General features: G+C 30.5%; 1 protein-coding gene across 3 annotated transcripts in view; it reads right to left on the bottom strand.

The window, feature by feature from the left end:
- Nucleotides 1–1653: 1653 nt before the first annotated feature.
- The window catches only part of AspRS-m (aspartyl-tRNA synthetase, mitochondrial), a 141842-nt gene continuing 123131 nt past the window's right edge, over nucleotides 1654–20364 (bottom strand). Inside the window, exons 16-17 of one of the 3 annotated variants that reach the window (XM_035369315.2) lie at nucleotides 16567–16642; nucleotides 1654–3753 (exon numbers count right to left, since the gene is read on the bottom strand). In XM_035369315.2, coding sequence (XP_035225206.2) covers nucleotides 3749–3753; nucleotides 16567–16642 — 81 coding nt within the window. In that variant the 3' untranslated portion in view covers nucleotides 1654–3748. Of the gene's footprint in view, nucleotides 3754–4839; nucleotides 5696–9032; nucleotides 9283–16566; nucleotides 16643–20364 lie in introns of those variants that run through there. The other 2 variants (XM_085818214.1, XM_035369314.2) reach the window with 2 other exon arrangements.

The raw sequence follows: 20364 nt of genomic DNA, 5'->3' as shown, positions 1-20364 counted from the left end.
TTAAAGTATCCCATCCCCAGAAAAGAAGTCGAGTAATGTGACACCTGGAAACATTTCATCAGGGAACACATACGTACATGTGTAGCCACACACATATACATTTTGTTGGGAAAAAAGTTTGGCTATGTTTTTTCTAATCGCAGTACCAAAAACAATCTCAGCATTATATTAATAATCTGAATTAATTTATGACTCTGAAAGAAGGGACCATTTACTTTGATAGGAACTAGTCCACATCAAGTGTTGACCTAAAGACTACCTTGCTCAATTTCCCTTATAAAATGTGGCTTTTCTGACATTCTAAACTCTCCTTGAAATGTTGCTTCATCACTGAATGCAATTTTCTGAAGAAATTGAGCATGATTACTGATATAGTTAAGAATATCTACTGAAAATTCCTTGCAAATGACTTGATCATTAGGTTTGATTTGTTGACAGATTTGCAGTTTACACGCAATAAATTTCAGCCATTTGTGAACAACTTTATGAACAGTCAGCCTGGGAATTCCTATTTGTAAGCAAGCATGATGAATTGATTTTCTAGGACTGCATACAAACACATATTGAATGGCGGAAACATTTTTATTACTACACTTCCTTTATGCAAAACATGTCCAGTCTCTTGAAACTGTTTTAACCATCTCTTAATTTATTGTTCTGTTGGTGAAGGTTTATTGAATTCATGTTTGAATCACCTGATTGGAGATTTTGTTGCCCATAAACGCACATTGCTTTTTCAATACATGATGCCATTTTGTGTGTAAACAAACAAATTCACTGTTCCATTCCCAAAAATTAGAACAAGCAAATCTCCTTGAACTAAGCATTACTTCAATATAAATTATTTCATGTTACTTTGTAAAATTACGTTTCAAATTAATTTTGTTATCCAGTGATTAAATAATGGGCACCCTGTATGATATATTTTATAGCACTGTGAAGGAAGGTTTTATTTCTTGCAGGCAATATTCATTCTACTAATAACTTAAAAAATATATATATATATATATTATTAACTATTTTATCAGTAGCACCCATCCTTGAAATATGAAAAAATGGGAGGTATGTTTGCTGTGTTGTAATGTTAATGAACTCATAATGTTATTCTGATTTAGTATATATTAATATTTAATTAGATATTCTAAGTTTTAATTTTGTAATTTTAAGTGAGAAAATTCTGAGTAGGAATGAAAAGCTTTTATTGATCAAAGTGCTTTTAAACTCAATGTAAATGAAGTTTATAATAAATTAACATTGTGTGGATAAACTTAGTAATGTATCATTTATTCATATTAATGATAAAAAATTAACACATTCGCTGTCAAAACTGATATGGTGGGTCCATTCACATGTGCCAAGACCCTATCTGTATTTTTAGGAATTTAAATTATTTTCTGTTCTTTTATCATTTAAATATAGACATAACAGATTACTTTTAGCAGTAAATAAATTCACTCTTATTGGCATACGAAATAAATTTTTTGCTTTCTGTGCCAACTACAAGATGCTCAGAACTAGATAAACAATGTGTTCTGTGCATTTATGTAAAACTCCTGCATTTGTGATGTATTATTTTTTGTTAGTCTAATACAAATAATTGAAAAAGGACTAAAACAGTGTGTTCATAATATTTTCCAACTATGAAACAAACAATAACAACAAAAAGTTTTATGATTTAAACATTTAGTTATTGCATCTACATTTTGAGAAATAAATGATCCATATCAATATGCCAAATACCTAAACATTGGATGTATTTGCTACAGCAATACTTATACTCGGTGATTTAGCTAAGGCAATCAATAACAAGTTATTTAGTAGCTGTCGAGTAAACTCTTTCTCAAGTAGGAGTATTCTTGTAGATGGCAGTGAATATATTAAATACAAATATTAACTGGTTACATTTGTTAAATCTTTATATAAAGTCTTACAAATGTGTACAAAGAATTACAACAATTTAGATATAAAATTCAATAAGAAAATTTAATTTATGTTAAAAATCATTACATATGATATTTGCACAATTTAAGTTTCATTAATTAAAAAATTGATGGGAAAAGTGTTCCTTAGTAAAGACTAAAAATTTAGATCTGGAAGATTCGGTGGTATATTGGGAGAGTGATAAAAAACCAAGAGTCTCTTGGTAAAACCAAAAATGGTGGCAGTTTAATTTTGTGTACATCAATTGGGATGAAAGAGTTAACGTATATGCACATATATTGCACAATGCAGAAATAGGTAGACCCAGTGCTATGAAATTTGGCATGTATTGTTAGTGCAATGAACATTTTCAAAGCACTTACAAAATTCAACTTAGATTTTTATTAATTTATTGTTGAAATTTTTTTTTTCCAAAATCTTTGCTTAATAAGCTGATGGTCTCAGAATCTGTACCATCATATAAGGAGGAAAAAATCTTTTAAATGCAGTTTATTTTGAATCTAACATAATTTGCTATTTTTTTTTTTCCAGTTAAAGAAAAAAAAAGGGCAAGTAATTTTAGCTTGATTTTTTTTAATCATTGCATTTGGTTATTTTAAAATTTCAGCTTTAAAAAATGAATCTTTTATAAAAGCTCAATATTTTGACTTATTATAATACCAATTCTTCACCCTCTTTTAAAACAATAATGAAAAAATAAGTGAATTTTCTGCATTTCCCCATTCCTAGCATATCACATCAGAACTTCCCACTGAAAGTTTTGCAATTTTTTCCTCTGTCACGTGATCTCTATAATGACTGTTATCATGATCATGTGACTAAAAATAAAAGCAAAGCATCTGTATTAGAATAATATTAAGACTATAGGAGAGTTTCAAGGAACAGCAGAAGTGTTGGTATAGGAACAAAGAGTAAAAGAATGATTCAATTCAAATAGATTTCTATGTGATCCAATATAATATGCTTCCCCACATGTGAATAATTGAAATCACTCAACTGACACCAGTGGATCTTGTTCGTTCATTCAAATAGATATTATACTTTAGTATTTCTACTATTTTATAAAAAAATATTTATGAATTTGCAATGTACAGTAGAAGCTTTTAACCAGCAGCAATAGGACCTTGCCGATTCTGCATAAGAGATTTTTCCGGATAATCAAATATACATATCTAGAACTTTTGTGTTTATGTTTTATGAAGCTATCTATAGAAATTATAGCATAGTACATTAGTCATCGGCCACAACTAAATAACATTGAAAAACCATGCAGATAGTTTAAAATTAAAACACATGCACAAGATTTTATATTTTAGAAAAACAAAAACATTTTAAAATTAACCATATGTATTATAACGTGAAAGGTAGAAATTTTTTAATGCAAAGGGATATACTACTTCAAATGTGTGCCTGCTTGCAAGACTGTGGCCATAGTTTTAAAAATTCACTGTCTGTACAATGAAGCTTCATAATATCATGACATAGCTGAATATTTATTGGCAAATCTTATGAAAATCTGCAATCCTTTGTCAGCTTCTTTCCATATAGTTGTTTTAACACTGCATGTTGTCTTCATCTTCATCCTCCCCATCATTCTTCTCCTTTCTCACTAATTATTTCATTTTCATAACTCTAATTATTTCATTTTCATCTTGACAGAATGTGATGGATAAGAGACAATTGTCTACATTAACCCAAGCCTCATCTTTTCTTTGATACTATTATTTCTTCAAAATCCCGGATGTTGGCCACAAACATTGGACTCATCATCCATTTACACGTTGACTGCCATGGCACATTTCGGATTCTATTCTGAGAAGACAAATTGATTTAATCATATTATATTATTAAAAATACTAATTATAATTCGTAACAATCATTAAAAAGTTTACAGGATTTTTTTTTTTTTTTCTGTAGAGAAAAGGGTTCTATGAATTATCTTGTAGCCAGCTTTTGTTAGAAAACACTCTTTGCAGAAGACCACTATGAGTGATTCGTACAGACATGCTTCAAGTTGTTGCCTCGGTAAAGCTAAAACAAGCGCTAAGTGAGTAAATAACTCGTAGCAGTGCAAAAGTAGCAAGTCAAAAAACTACGAGATAACTCATATTGCACGACCTGAAGAAGAGCTCTAATATGAGTTATCTTGTGTTGGGCAGTCAATGTGTTAACATGATCATTAGCCATAATTTACCCCAAACAGAGATATTACATAATGTTCTTACATTTTTGCAATCAACAGATAAAGTAAGTATGGCATTCTTCAGTGTTGTTTTTGAAAATCATTGCCACTTCCTTTAAACAGGGATTTGTAGTTCATCTTTAAATTCTAGAGAATTCGTTGGTTCATTGGTTTGTTGCATTAGGCAGCAGAAACAACAAATGTTTTCTAAATTTAGGTCTTCAGATTGTTAGCCCATTAGATTTTTTTTTAAAATCTCAGAGGCTTAAATTTTAGATTTAAATTTATATCTCCAAAAGTGTTATTTTGTATTACTAATTAATTTGTGCTGGTTATGAGATATTTTACTGTATTTACATAATTTAAATATTACATTCACACTTTGTAAAACTTTCTACCTCTTCCTTAATTTAAACTGAAACTTTATCAATTTGTTATGCAAGAGCAGCATAACACTGTCTATAACTTTATGTGCACCATGGTTGCATTTTTGGTTAAATGTGACCAAAACTGTGCTTTCAGTTAAAAAAATTACTTTTTACTGAAACTATTAAAATGTTTCTTTTATATATTTTTTGTTATTCAACTAAATTTTGTATTTATATTATTTATATAAGAGTATAAAAAAGGGTTAAAAATAAGTTTATGGAGGAAAGTTATAAAATAACCCAAATTCATTCATAGTTACTGTATTTAACATATGTGTTATTGCAACACAAATTTGAAACTGGTTTTATAACGGATATTACATTTTATTACAAAACATTTATTTATGGTAAAAAATTAACATAAACAAAATTAAATTTTGTAATGTCACCTTTCATAAATCTCTCAGCATTACACTCTAATGAGTAACTTGTTTCGTGTAATACTATTTCCCAAACTATTTCTTTTTTCATTTTCTCCATATCATACAAAATGCCATCACATTATGCCTATGGCAGTTTAACTTCCTGAATGCAGCACATTTCCTTCCAACCGTCCTGTAGTTTTAGCGAAAAGTTCAAACTTTTCTGGTATATTTTGCATATTCTAGAAATAATTTTCTTACATTTGCACATTTCTCATCTAGCATTCAGTCATATTTTATGAATCTTTCCTGAAGTACTTTCTCCTTTTTGATAACTTTTCTGTGGTGGCAACAGTTGGTCTGTTAACACTTTGAAATATTTGCAGAAAGCATAAAATGCAGAATTTCTCGATCTCATTTTAATTTTCAGTTTATTTTTAAAGAGTTTCATTGCTATAGTTTGCTTATTTTTTCATTGGGGTTTGTGTTTTTTATTTTAATCTTTGATTCTTTGTGAGTTATTTTGGTTGAATGGAAAATCCTTAGTTGAGGTTCATGGTAAGGAAACTTTTGATGGAAGATAAAGATTTGAGGATCTTCTTGCTTCTAAGAACAGCAAAATCTGAGCAGTGCATCTACGGGTATGAGAAACTTAAGTCATCTGGACTGGAAACACCAGCAGAAGTCTTGGGTGGCTGGAATGGGATGTGCCTATTGGATGATATGGTCACCTGAATTCCATCAATGGCTTTAACTAGCAAACTACTCGGTGTAACTTTGAACTAAAAAGTACAAATCATATCTAGATGATAGTAAAATATAGTGTTATTAAAATAATCAGAAAAATATGATCCATAAATTGGTGCAAGTTCCAAATTGAATTTAATCTCTGATTATATATATGCCATCGACCAGTTTCTTCATTACGTTTCATTTGATAGTTGATTATCTTAATTTTATTATAATATGTAAACTTTTCTTTCTTTCTTTTTCCCTAGGATAGATTTTTTTATTCAATTTTCATTTATTTTTATAAATTTCAGTTCTTTCAAATGCTTTTTAACTTTTGATTTAGTATGCATATCAAAAGAGTCTAAAAATTAGTTGGAAATAAAAATTATTTCCTATGAAAATTGGTCCACTGTTCTTTTATCATTTTAGTGTATATACCTCAGGGTAATCATTTTTCCATATGGACTTTTCCTGTGATTCTTATTTCCATCAAAAACTGTTTGTTTGGCTTTTAGAAATTTTTGCAACTGAATTTGATTTCATTTTTTTTATGATTCTCTAAGTTCATATATACCATATTTGATGGCATATAAGATGCACTTTTTTCCCTAAATTTGGTCTCAAAAAAGTTACCTGTGTCTTATACGTGAAGGACACAGATTAACTTTCAATACTGAATGCTATTTTTAGCCCGGATAAAGGTCTAGACACACATAACTTTTTCTACATCTGCCATAATTATTTTGCGCATGCGTGAAATATCTGCCGCCAAAAAGCGCCAAAGCTCGAACAGGTTCGACAGTCATATTACGTCTATGGAGCCTTTCCTTCTTTACATAAACTTTCTTTGACTCAGTCGACACACGTGTCGGTATCGGTGCTTAAAACTCTTTGTTAAAAAAAATACCCTTTAAAATATGACTACAGAAAACAAGAGATTAAGCTATACAATTCAGTATAAACTAGGAGTGTTCAACTACGCCAAAGTGCATGGAAACAGAGCAGCAACAGGGCATTTCGGTCCACCACCTAACGAAAAAATGATATGTACTTGGCGACTGCAGGAAGATCAACTGAAGACTGCTAAAAAACAAAAACATAACCTTCGATGCCCAGCTTCATCTTGGCCTGAACCTGAAAATGTGGGTGATAGATAAGAGGAAATTCTGGGATGTGTTTCAACCAAAATGATAATCAATGATGCCAAAGGATTTGCAGAAAAACATGGGAATCGGAACTTTTCAGGGTCTGAGGGCTGGTGCTACAGGTTCATGAAAAGGCAAGGCTTATCAATGCACACAAAAACAACTATTGCACAGAAAATGCCAGCAGATTATGAAGAAAAAATACTAGCATTTCATAGGTTTGTTACAAATGCACACAAGAAAACTTCTTTTGAGCTCGGTCAAATAGGAAATATGGATGAAATTCCACTCACATTTGATGTACCATCCAACAAGACTGTGAGTATTAAAGGGTCTAAACCAATAACCACAAAAACCACATGTCATGAAAAACCCGATATACAGTAGTTCTAACATGTTGTGCTGATGGCACAAAACTACTGCCGTTTTTCATATTCAAAAGGAAAACTTCCAACGGGTGTAATTATTCATGTTCATCCGAAAGGCTGGAATGAAACTGTGGTTACAGAACGTATGGGCGAGGCGACCTGGTAGACTTTCTAAGAAAACCCTCTTTTTTTGGTTTTGGATCAGTTTAGCGCCCATAGAACTGAAACCATAAAGAATAAAGCTAGAGAATAAAAAACCCAGATAGCTGTCATTCCTGGTGGACTGACTAGCCAATTACAGCCTTTAGATGTATCGGTGAATAAGCCATTTAAGGAAAAAGTGCAAGAACGATGGAACAAATGGATAGGAGAGCCACATCACGCACTCACATCCTCAGGTAGAATGAAACGGCCCTCTATTTCACAAGTGTGCGAGTGAATAAAAAGATCTTGGGAGGACGTAAAGGCTGAAGTAATTAAGTCCTTTAAGATATGCGGAATCAGTAATGCTCTTGATGGAACAGAAGATACTAGCGATGACAGAAACAGTATGACGATATTCTCGTTTCGATGATGATATATAGTGAAAAGGATTTTTATGGTTTTGAAAGTGATTAAAGTCTAATTTCATGATAGATAACGTTTTGCTTGAATCTGTGTGGGTGTTTTTGTGGTTTTCCCCATGTGTAACGTGTATACGAGCGAGTTTCCCTCAGAAAGTCCTCCACAAAGGCATCCCTTCCCTTAAGCAAATAGCCCTAGTGTGCTTTGCTATAATTAAATGCACCACACCACCTTGAATGTGTGTTTTTTGTTGTTTTTGCTTTATTTTGTATTATGTTTGATTGCTTGCCGTTCATTCATTTATTCATTATTGAAATTTACATATCATGTTCAAATAGCTTGCCGTTTGTTAATTGCATTCAATGATTGTTTATTTGGCTTTTACGAAACGTGAGAACTAAAAGAAACCACATTTTAAGTTATTGTGGTACCGCGCTATAGCGCGGACTATTCAAACTTTTTTTCCTTGTGTGTGGCCTTCTAAATAAGGGTGCGTCTTATATGCCGTCAAATATGGTATTTTTTCATATAATTTCATTAATTTGATTGTTATTTGTAACAATATATATCTCCAAGGATGGATTTTGCATTTAGTGGTTCTTTAATCAATTTTATTTTTCCCTTGCTATGTCCCCCCCCAGTTTAACAGATATATTAGTGGACATAAACAATATGAATTTGCATAAAGAATGTAATGAACCCTATCTAGAAAGATTAATCATGGATCTGAATGATTTTGGTCATTTGTGAAAAATTTATTGTGGTTGTACTTAATGTGACGTTTAATACCTTTGTTAATAAATATTCTCAGAAATACAGGTCATTTTTATAAATAGTCATCCATGGAATTATCTATTTTCATAAATAGTAATATATCAGCTATGAGAGAGTTCACTGTAATTAAATGTGAAATTTGACATGCAATTTTTTATCATATTAGTATATATGTCTAAGTTGCAGTGAAAATACAATATTATAAATATTACTTCATACATGTGATTAAGTTTTGAAAATGTAATAAAATTTCCACTTAATTTTATATTGCTATTAACATTAAAGACAGACGTTTTCATCAGCACTTAAAAGGTTTAATTTTTAAATAACATAGATGTATAATAAACAAACTGCAGCATATTTTAGGAAATATCTATTTGGTATGCGGCATGTCATCGTATACTTTGTTTACTGTGCTGAACTTTTTTTTTTTAAACTTACTCATCACCCTTTTTCCCTCATGCTTTCATGAACTTTTCTAATATTTTATGGAAACATATTTCCTCTTCTTTTTCCCAAGCGAAGAAGGAGATTAATAAAAAGAAATATAATTTTTATTTTAATGCATTGTAAGATTAATTAAAAATATTAATATACAGATGACTAATATTTATATTTATCATTATTTTGCAATTACTGGTTCAATATGATATAATAATTTGTCTTCATCTGATATTAGAGATGGTGCACCTGACAACAGATCTTTACCATCCAATGACTTCGGAAATGCAATAACATTTGCTATAGAATGGCAGCCACACAAGATACTAAGCAACCTGTCTATGCCTAAAATTATTAAAACACACTTTATATAAACATTTAATCTGTTATGAAGATATCTCATAAAAGCAAAAAACTTCATATGCAACATTGTTTGTCAATGCTGTAATACTCAGGGTTCGTACACATTTCTGCACACAGAAATTAAGGACTTTTAAGGACCATTAATGCAAAAATTAAGGACCTATGAGCAAATGGGAACTGAATAAATTCAATTAAAAATACTATTCTATGCCTGAATTTCACTTTTGTAATACCATCCTAAAAATAAAATAGATCCCTGAGTAGTATGCATTATTACTAAACATGAATTAATTAACATAATGATTAATAAGTTTGAGAATAAAATAAACTTTATACAATTTATCAAGTAGGATTAAATATTTTACACTTATAATAGTTGGACATATTTGAAATAAGATGACATTTACTTACTTTTTACTAATAGTTAGCTTTATGTTGATTTTTTTATGTCTCATTTTGTTACATACTTAGTCAGTGTAGAGGTTTAGTAAATAGCAAGTAGATTTTATGTCAAACGGTATAGTTTATATATATATTTTATGTCAAACGGTAATATCATAATCAGCATGGTTCATAACAAAAGACTGAATGTTGTCAACGCTGTTGCTTGTCTAGATAGAGACCTGCTCATTAGAGCAAACCCGAAAGGTCTGATGTAGACACAGTTGGCAAGTGTTGAAACTTAAGTCAGGCTCTGTTTGATGCAGTTAGTGTCACAGCTTTGTGTAGAGTTCCAAGGACTGTAGCCCAGTTAATATACTTTAATGTTCTAATAAGTGATTAAATTACCAGAGATGATAAGTTGTTTTGTATTATTTTTAAGTTTCACTAGATGCAAAGAATAAGTTTTACTTGAATTTTTAAATTTTGGGTTTTATCTTGTTACCACAGTAAGTGTTAATGAAAGGCAATAACTCGCTTTGATATGTAGAGATAACTTTTAAGGGTAAGCACTTAGTTATAAATAATTAAATTAGGTAATTAGATAACCTTAGTCATTATGGATTTACATGGCCACTATTAAATTTTATTTTTTAACAATATTTGTTAAAAAAGCCTATTAAAATCAAAATCTAATAAAATTTCACAGTTTAAAATACATGTAATTTATGACATTGATTCTTAAACGATATTAGGATACACATTAAAAGCTACAAAACATTTATGTTTTGTAACAACACTCAACAAAATATTTATCCTTCATTTTAATTTGAAGCCTTTCCAAACATTTTGGCTAGTTTATATAGATTTCCTTCTCTTTAAGCATCTTTTCTAACAATTAGAGAGTTGTCTCAATATGCAAACCAATGCTCTCGCTAGTTTCTGCGTGCTTATCTTCTAACTTGTCAACATCTCCACAAGGTACCTATGAGGGTTTACTTGATCTGGTAAAAGTTAAATAGTCCCAAACCCCCGACTGAATCATAAACTGAAAGGCTGAAATTATAAACAATTGGGTAAGTTACATAATAATAACTGCACATATCTTTGAGGAGTAATTTTCTTTATGTATTCAGTTTCTTTCTTCAACATGGTTCCTTTTCATTTTAGAATTTTTGGATCTAATTATTTCTGTTATTCTAAAAAACACTAAATGCATTTAGAATGTAAAGAAAAAGTGGCTAATTCTATTTCTTTAGTAATATGAACATTCAGAAGAAATATGAAATATATATGGTAAAGCCCGGTTACAAAGCTGGTGTGGTAGAATTTTTAGAATTTAGTGACACACCGAACAACAAAATCTAGAAATAGCAAAACGTTTAGAATTTAGGATCCACAGAGATTGCATCAGGTGGGAAAATGCCTAGTGCAGCTCTGTGTATGATGCATTAAGGCATATTAGATTAATCTTTTAAATTGTAAGTTTTCAATTTCTTTATTAATAAAAAAATCCCTTTCTATAATGCCTGCCCAGTGATACGATTAGAAGCATTTTTGATATTTTTTATGCTTGTGTCTAGTGAAAGGTAGAGAAAATAAAGGGAAGATAAACATGTTAAGAAAAAGATTCTAGTATCAGGAGTAAAACATTCAAATATTATATTTTCATTGTTCTTCCAGATGTTCTCCAAAAAGTAAGAAATTCATTGCAAAATACATCCATTACATGTTGATATCATGGAGACATTTTTCATTTTGTCACATATTTCTCGAATCTTCTAAAATCGTGGGTCTATAAATTTTGCCTTCAAATCCTTCTAAACTTTCCAAGCTGCAACGTCTAAAATCCTAGAGAAAAATTATCTCTACCATTTCTGTAACAGCAAAAAGTCAGAAATATTTTGAAAAAAAAAGAAGGAGGGAAAAAGTGTAAAATTAACTTTATAGAGAAAACTGATGCCTATTCTGAGAATTTTGAATATTCCGAGACAATTGGATGGGAAAAATGCTTACTATGAAAAAATTAAAAAGAAGACATTTTTAATGAATTGCATAGCTAATTTTGCTCTTGCTAAGAGCTGTTTCATAAATTATGCTTTATAGCAATATGCGTTATTTATCAGATTCATAATATTGTATAAGTTGCCAAAATGAAACTTTATAATATGACAGCGAAAAATAGAATGTTTTATTTTAATTTTTTATATATAATTTCAATATATTACCATTATTTTAATGAAATTTATCAATGTTATGATGCTTTAAAAAAACTGGTCAAAAATTGTCAGATCTCGGAATTAAAAATTTTCTATAGAAACCGATCCTAAAATCACCAAAATATTGACAAGTCGCCAAATTTAGAGTTGTTTAATAAAAGAATTCACATCCCCAAAAGTGAAAAGTTGTTTAAGAGTTCTTTATTAGAAAAAAGGAATTTCGAAATGCTTATGTTTCACTTCTTGCTTAGAAACTCGAATATCCCATAATTTTTATTAGAAATAGAAACAAATTACAACCCATGAACACATTCAAAAGATAACCATATATGTCAGTGAATCGCCAAAAATATTCCTCCAAAATGCTAATTCACACTCAAAATAGCAGTCATAAAAACAGACAGAAATTTCAGATGATTAAAATTAAGGACCTTCTGTTGATTTTGGCCAAAGTTAAAGACTTTTAAGGACCAAAAATCAATTTCAAAAAATTTAAGGACTCTTAAGGACCGTACGAACCCTGAATACTGGTTACAAATAAATTATATTTACTTTTTTCATATATAAAAATTTAAATAAATTTTTTTAAAAAATCCAAAAGATTTTAGATTATGCCCAAAGGGGCTTTTTTTTTTTTTTTTTCATTTACACATACATACATATTTCAAGAGCATTTGGGCTAAAATTATTTAAAAACACTCCAGTACAGTCTCACGTGCTGAAGATAAAAATGCTTTTTTAGTACAGTGTTGTCATTGCTTGCTTTGAAATCATTGAGTTTATTAATCAAAAATTCATTAAAGTTTTTGAAAATATGAAGTAGACAATAATTTGATTTTGAGTCGAGGTTTTTTTGCGTCTTTTGCGATATCATTGCGTTATAACATTTGAGTTTTGGGTGAATGAAATGGAATCCGCTGTCCCACTGCGGATATTAGTAAAATATAAATAGAAAATTAGCTGCGTTGAAAAGGATGAAACCTTGTGTTTGAATTTGCAGTATTTTTCCTCCTAAAGTTGCGTCGAGTTCAGAATATTATGCCATGCTTATTAACGCTGGTGCAGATAAGTTCAAATTTTGTTATTGTGTTTATAGTGTATAACTTGAAAATATATGAATAGAATTCTATTAAATAATCATTTAAAATTCTGGAATGGTGTTTAAATTTTAGATGTAGAGTATTCACATTGCTATGTCGGAGCCAGTGGCAGTCAGGTGTAAAGTAAAATTGTTTTTGCTCCACTACATAACATTTATAATAATCCGGCACAAAATGACGTTTCCAGACGTTCATAACAGCCCTTCTGGGATAATGACCCTTTGGGTTTAAAAAATATAGAAAACTTGCTGTTATAAATTGAAACAACAACTTATTTGGAAGAGGCACACACTAATGTAAAATATTAAATTAGGTAGAGAGGTTAAATTTATTTAGATTTTGTATATGTTTTTGCTTATTTTTTATACTATTCAGTACAATTTAATGACATTAGCTGTTTAGAATCAGTACAAGTACAACAGTAGTAGAATAGAAAAGTCAAATGATCCATTGTTTAAAGGTATAAAAAATGATTAAGTATGCATCCATTTTAATCCATACATTTATTTTCCTTCTGAAAGGAGAAGCAGCTATGTAACTGTAAATATTTTAATAGTAATAAAAATAATTTAAAAAAATAAATAAAACTAAATTCAGTGGCATAACGGTCCCAATGGGCCAAGGCCTGCAGTGCTCGAAATCTGCTTTCTTGACTGTGGGCCTTGGGGTAAGCATATGCTCTGAACAAGTGGTCACTTGTTGCAGGACCTCCAGTGTTTAGTCCCCAAATGATCTTGGTACTTGGTACACATTTTATCGACCCAAGTGATGGAAATCAAGGGATGAAAGGCTGAGTTGACCTTGCTCAGTCTGGGAATCGAACTCCAGACCTGAGGTGCTGCTCGATGCACTAGCTACTGTGCCACCAGGCGTCAAAATATTTTAAATATTAATAAAAATATTTTAATGGCTGTCATAAATTTCCTCATCATTATTTCCTGTAACCATTTGCCAATGAACTGATTATACCTCATGTAATTTGAGTTAAATTAAAACTGCAAATCACAAAAACGCCTGTTTAGTTTTACAGAAAATTTGGATACATAATAGTATCCTTTGCAGTTGATTATAATGTCATAGCAGCCCTACGACACTGTAATTAATATAGAGAAAAACTAAGAATTCTTCAGATTTTCCTTGCATATCTGCAAAAGTAATATTTACAAAAGCAATTTATTGTTTATGTGTTCATCAAAAATGATTACATTGTTCAGAATGCCTAGAACATATAGCTAGAAAGAATATAACTAAGTAAAGGGCCCTGAGAAAGGAGGTGGTATTCATGGAACTGGATGATCTATTTATTCACAGCAGCATAAGTTGACTGGAATAATGATGTAGTCTAGAGATGTTTAAGAGAAATACTTACATCTCTAAAGCTGAAACTGCAGCAAAATGTCAACTAGTTTAATTAATACTTTAACAGCAAATCTCAGCTGATTACCAGAAAGCAGTGATCGATACTATTAATCTTCAATTCATCCACCAAATGATTTCTAGTTTCTTTTGGAAGTAGAATTGCTTCTGCAATGTTTATTTCACTTCTTATTACTGCCTCCATTCATCATTGATTGCACTTAGATTAATAACACAGGTTGTACTATGACTAAGTTACTTTCAATGATGAATCAAATTTTTGCATATATTCCATCAGTTGCCAGATAGATATACAGAGCTATTATGACAGAGAGGAAAAACTAGATAAGAATGAATTGATATTATGATTTTATTAGTAATCAGCTTTGATAATTGGTCCAGTCTGCTGTAGTACTTTCTTTTGCCATATTGTCACTGCATGCGTGATGGTACCAGGAGGATTATGCTTTTTTGCATTGGACTGACAGGGATGTGTGAGAAGTAGTAATGTGCTGCTATTTCCTTAGATTGATTTCCAATAGAAAATACTGAAGATATTATAAGATGTTACTTGCAAGCTCAAATATATATTGAAGGTAACAGCAAAATTTTACTAGTTTAACCCTTAGACTGCTTATCTTGTTTAATCATTGATAATATATTTTTCTACAATATTTAGACTATGAGTCTTTTGGTCTACAAATCACATTGTTGTTGCCTAAATTTGCACAGAGTATAGTAACTGATTTTGCAAGCACCCCCACTGCTATCATTTTCGTTTTTTACATTCAGAATATGGCTTGCGGGAAATGTTGAATGATTGATAGAAAATATGTTCCTTATGATATTTCTGATACTGAAACTGAATTTAATTATTTGAAGATAGCAGTAGCAAAATAGATTATTATTTCTTGGACTTATCACCAGACAGTGTTGAATCTGAAAATGATTCAATAAACTATCCAAAATAGGCATGAAAAAGATTATTAGCTTCTGCCTCGGTTATTTTTCTTGGCATTTCAGGAATAACCATAAATATGACAAAAAATATAACTATTTTGGATTGTTCTGAATTCTAAAAAATGTGGTATACCTGGAAGACTTAAAAAGTTCTGCTTTCAACTCTTTGAGATTGACAACTCATTATTTTGCAAGCAACATACCTCCTAATCCCATAAAACAGCCTTGCCGACAGTGTTTGTTGCTCCAAAAAAACTTCAACTGGCAAAAAATTTCACAAAGAAATTCAAATTTGTTACAAAGAATGTGAAATAGGACTTTGCCTGAAACCTTATTTTGAGTTTTACCATATGAATCTTAATATCTAGTGTAATTTGTGTAAATATTGAAGATTTTCATTATACTTTTTCATCATTCATAGATACTTTGCATAAACTAAATGATAAATTAATCAAAATTCATTTTCCAAATACTTATCATTATGTGATTACTCTTAAAATTTTTATGAAAGCCTAATCTTATGCACGAAATCTATATTAAAAAAATCTTGGTTACAAAACTGTGCTACATATTTTAACTATTTTATACATGCAGGTTTGAAGTATGTTGTAAAATTATGCAATTTTTGATAAAAAAATTTAGCAGTCAGAAGGTTAAGCAAGTCCAACACTCCATATGACACATATGATGCAATAACTTCTCTGAATATCAAATTTCATCACTGATAAAGAAATAGCCATTATGTAGTAATATGGAAATAAACCTTTTTTAAACAACAACCATGTTCTTTCACTTTGAAAATATTATATCTTATTTAGAACCTAAATGGTTTCATAAGTTTCAGACAAACAGTAATTCCTTTTTCTTATAATGGAATTAAATTTGACTGAATAGTCTTTTAACCAGATTAAACTTATATTAAGTCTATTATAAGTTTAACGTCTGAATCTTGCTGTTGATTAAACTACAAGAAATATAATTAAATTTAATACACTTGTTTTATTAGCTGATATGCATTATGTTTAAGTCTTATCATTATACACATAATACTGTTTCAAACCAACATAGTTCATATTTTTCATACCAACTTTTTTGGTTTTATATTTTGATTCATTATATTTTATATTAAAAGGTATCTGCAAAATGCATACTAGAAATATATTATTGAAATGAAAAGCTTTACAGATACTAATTCTGACGGCTACTGAACATGATTTGAAGATTATAGGAATAACTCAAAGATACTTTACCAAGGGCAATGCCACCATGTGGAGGACAACCACTACTCAAAGCATCTAATAAATGTTGAAGGGCACCAGAGTCTTCCTATAATGTAAATAACTGATTTAAAAAAAATGGCAGTAAAATAAAAACGATAACACAATATGGAAATTTATACATCAATTATTCTAAGAAACTGAACTATTTTTATGTTCCCACCTATTTCACTATGAAAAAAAGTTTTAACTTTGTATCAGTTTCAATACTAAAAAATTATGCTAATATTATATATATATATTAAAAATACAGATTTAAGCCTGATAAAAAATATAATTCATATTTAGCACATTTTGCTTTATGAGTTCAGTGAAATGATTATTAATAGGGATATCAATGGAGTATATTGCGATTGGACAATAAATATAAACCAGTGTCAGTGGGTTCAGAATTTCTAAGCAAGAAACTGCAATGTACGGGAAAAGCCGTCTCTTCCTGGAAGATCTGTAGAGCTCAATGAAAATGTCCTGCAAACCCTGGTGGAACAAAACCCCATCAAAATAAATAAGAAATAACAAAAGAAAGTACATCTTAAATTAAAAAAGAACTTTGTTTACATAAATTTTAGAAAATATAAGAAGTGTAAGAAAACTGCATTGTTTATGGGATGTCCCAATATCTTACAGGAATGCCTGTGAAGTAAGTACAAGTATGATACTAAATCCCTAAATTTAACCCAAATAGAAAATATTAGTGGTATTATGAGGTGACATTAATAAACTGAATATGAACCCATATGAATATGAACTTGATTACAGTAATTTTTTTAATAAATTTGGTTGATTAAAATAATTTTGATGATCAAAGTATCTCTAAATGGGAAAATATTTGTAAAATAATAATGACTCTTAGCATGCAGGCAAAGACTAAGAAACAGCTTGCATAATCAAGTAGAGTAAGGGGATCTTAACTTTTGGTGGTTGCGAGATTAAGCAATTCTTTCTTTCAAAGTACAGGTAACACACATATAACACGGTAGATACGTTCCTAGAAAATGCTGTGTTGTATGAGAACCAGAGTCAGTAAAAAGGGGGGTTACGTTCCGAAAACTTATTTAAAAATATTACGAAATTAACAAAACTATAGTTTAATATATTTCTTTGTTGTCATTGCTCAGTATAATCAGATTTAATTTAATAAAATTATAGTTTAACAAATTTCTTCGTTGTCATTGCTCAGCATAATCAACAGAGAACGTTCTTTCGGTGGAATGAGATCACTTTCACTTTCAGAATTTTTTTTTTCTTTTGAAGTTCTGGCATTTTGTTCCCTCTTTAAAAAATCTGTAATTTTACTTTGCTTACTAGTTCTTACCGGGTCATTTTAAATTTCTCGATATAGAGCTAGACAGTTTTGCAGCTCCCTTTTGAATTTTCGGCTTATTTCAGCAGAAGGGTCTGCACTCAAGATAAATAACTCGAGATTTTCAGCTAAGCGTAGGCCTTCTTTTAATTTTTTTAATGTTAAATTATTAACTTCACAATCTTCATCAGTGGTAGTGTTCTCAAAAGCAATTTGATTTACAGCTTCGGATGCCATTTCTATCAAAGCTTTGTCAAATCCTTCTTCAGCTAATAAATCTTGAACATCTTCAATAGCCATGTTCACAAAACCTTCGCCTCCGAGTGATTTAACAAGTTATAATATGCCATCAACTTCATTTTCTGACGATTCACAGACGTTTTCTATTCAACTGAAGAGGGTCATATCTTCTTCTAACATGCATTTAACGTTGATACTTTCAGTTCTTTCAGCAACAAAGATACAATGTCGATTCAGTTCTTGATTGAAAATGCCTTCCAAGCTTCAATTACATTGATTTTGAATCGGTTACGTCTAAAATCTACTGTAATACTCTTCTTATGTAATATGTTTTAAAGGTATAAATAATACCTTGATTCAATGTTTGAGTAAAGAAGTAGTGTTAGGTCGTAGGAATAGTATTTTCACATTGGGATGATTCAAATCTTGTAGGTGACATGGAGCATTATCTAATAGTATTAAACCCCTTGAAGCTCAAACTTTTCCTCCTTAAATAATGTTCAGCATCTGGCACAAAACAATTTAAAAACCACTCTTTAAATATATTCTCAGCTACCCAAGCTCTTGGATTTGCTTTCCAATATACCGGTAAGGTATTTTTATTTACGCCTTTAACCCTTTGTGGCACAGTGTGTCTGGTCTGGACACACCTAAAAATTTCCTTCTGTACGCAAAGAAAAATTGAATGAAAAAGGATTTATAGGTTACTCTGAACCTTCTTTATTTATAGTAGATGGCAGCTCAACACAAACCAGTCCATATACTTTAGCCATGTTTAGTTTTTTAAGACCCTCATTTTTCAAAGAAATCTTGCAGATTTTTTTTTCTAAAAAAAACGTTTGAAAAGAAATTTCTATGTTATTTTTTTTGGCTGTATGCTAATCTCCTTATTCTGTATTAGTTTTAAATTTTTACCTTGAAATCTTGCCTAAAATCAAACAGCGAACTCTAGGTGTGCCCAAAACGGGCTCATCGATAATCTAGGACAACTGAGAGTCTGTATTCTTTGTTTCTCCGCATCTCATCGGTCAGTTCATTGACAACAATGCCTGTTTCAGCATTCTTTTTGAAGCACTATTCAATCAGTGTGCCACTTTGGGCACACCCACAGAATTAAAACGATAAGTGCTATCTTCACAAAATTTTACTTGTGTACTCCTCTAGGCCTCATTAGAATGCCTATCTTTTTTTTTTTTTTTTTTTTTTTTTTTAAATAAAAACTCGGAGTTTAAAAGGTAGCGTGCCGGAAAGGGTTAAGTGCACACGGATTTAAAGATCTATAAACTAACAAGGGTTTTTGCCATTAAGTCCAAAGTCATACTTTACAAAAGTGGTGTTAGACAATTTTTAGACACCTTAAATCAGGATGCATTTTTTTTTCTTTTTTTCGATATAAAGTTTCTATTTTTTTTCCTAAATTGAAAATTTTAAATTCCTTGTGCACCACATAGTATTACACAAGACTTACAGAGGTAAGTAAAAAAAACAAACAAATACAACAACACAACACAAAATAAAATAATCTTACAAATTCACAGATGACACGTATGGAGATAAATTTACAGAAGAAAGAGAAAGCCAAAGCCATTTTATATCAAACATATACGTGAAGAGGGGAAGGAAATGTAATATTCACAGAGTTTTAACCTAGAAATGAGTTCTTTTCTTTCTTCCTTGAGCTTTGAACAATAGAAGAACAAATGTTCGACATTTTGCACTCCCCCGAAACTGCATGAACACAAGTCTGTACCATATAATCTAAATCTCTTCAGATATGAATTGAATTTACCATGTCCAGTCAGAAATTGAGTAACCTCAAAATTGCAGAAAAAGTGTTTATTATTCAATCTGTGAGGAATGGAAGGAAAATATAGTTTAGTCAAAGAGGCAGTAGTAGAATTCCTGTATAGTTCATTTCACTTGAGTATTGTATCCTCCCTATTTTTGTTCTTGAAAAATGACTTGAGAAGTATCATTGGAGTATTTACTTGAAGATGTGTAGCTTATTTTGCCAACCAATCAGCCCTTTCATTTCATAGATTGCCAGTGTGGCCACGTACATGAGAAAAAATAACATCAACACCTTTATTATTAAGGTCTTTAAGAAGGGCATGAGAAGTGACAATTAATTTATTACATGAGAAGATATTCCTAAGAGAATATAAGGATGAAAGGGAATCAATGCGAATAAGAAATTTAGTACTTAGCGAATAGTTGTTAGATATCCA

Source organism: Stegodyphus dumicola, chromosome 1, assembly GCF_044657685.1.
Source record: "Stegodyphus dumicola isolate Sdum_Otavi_A_Nest chromosome 1, ASM4465768v1".
In the NCBI taxonomy this organism is placed as follows: domain Eukaryota; kingdom Metazoa; phylum Arthropoda; class Arachnida; order Araneae; family Eresidae; genus Stegodyphus; species Stegodyphus dumicola.
Note: the sequence above shows the minus strand (reverse complement) of the source record. Positions and strands in the feature narration are given on the sequence as shown.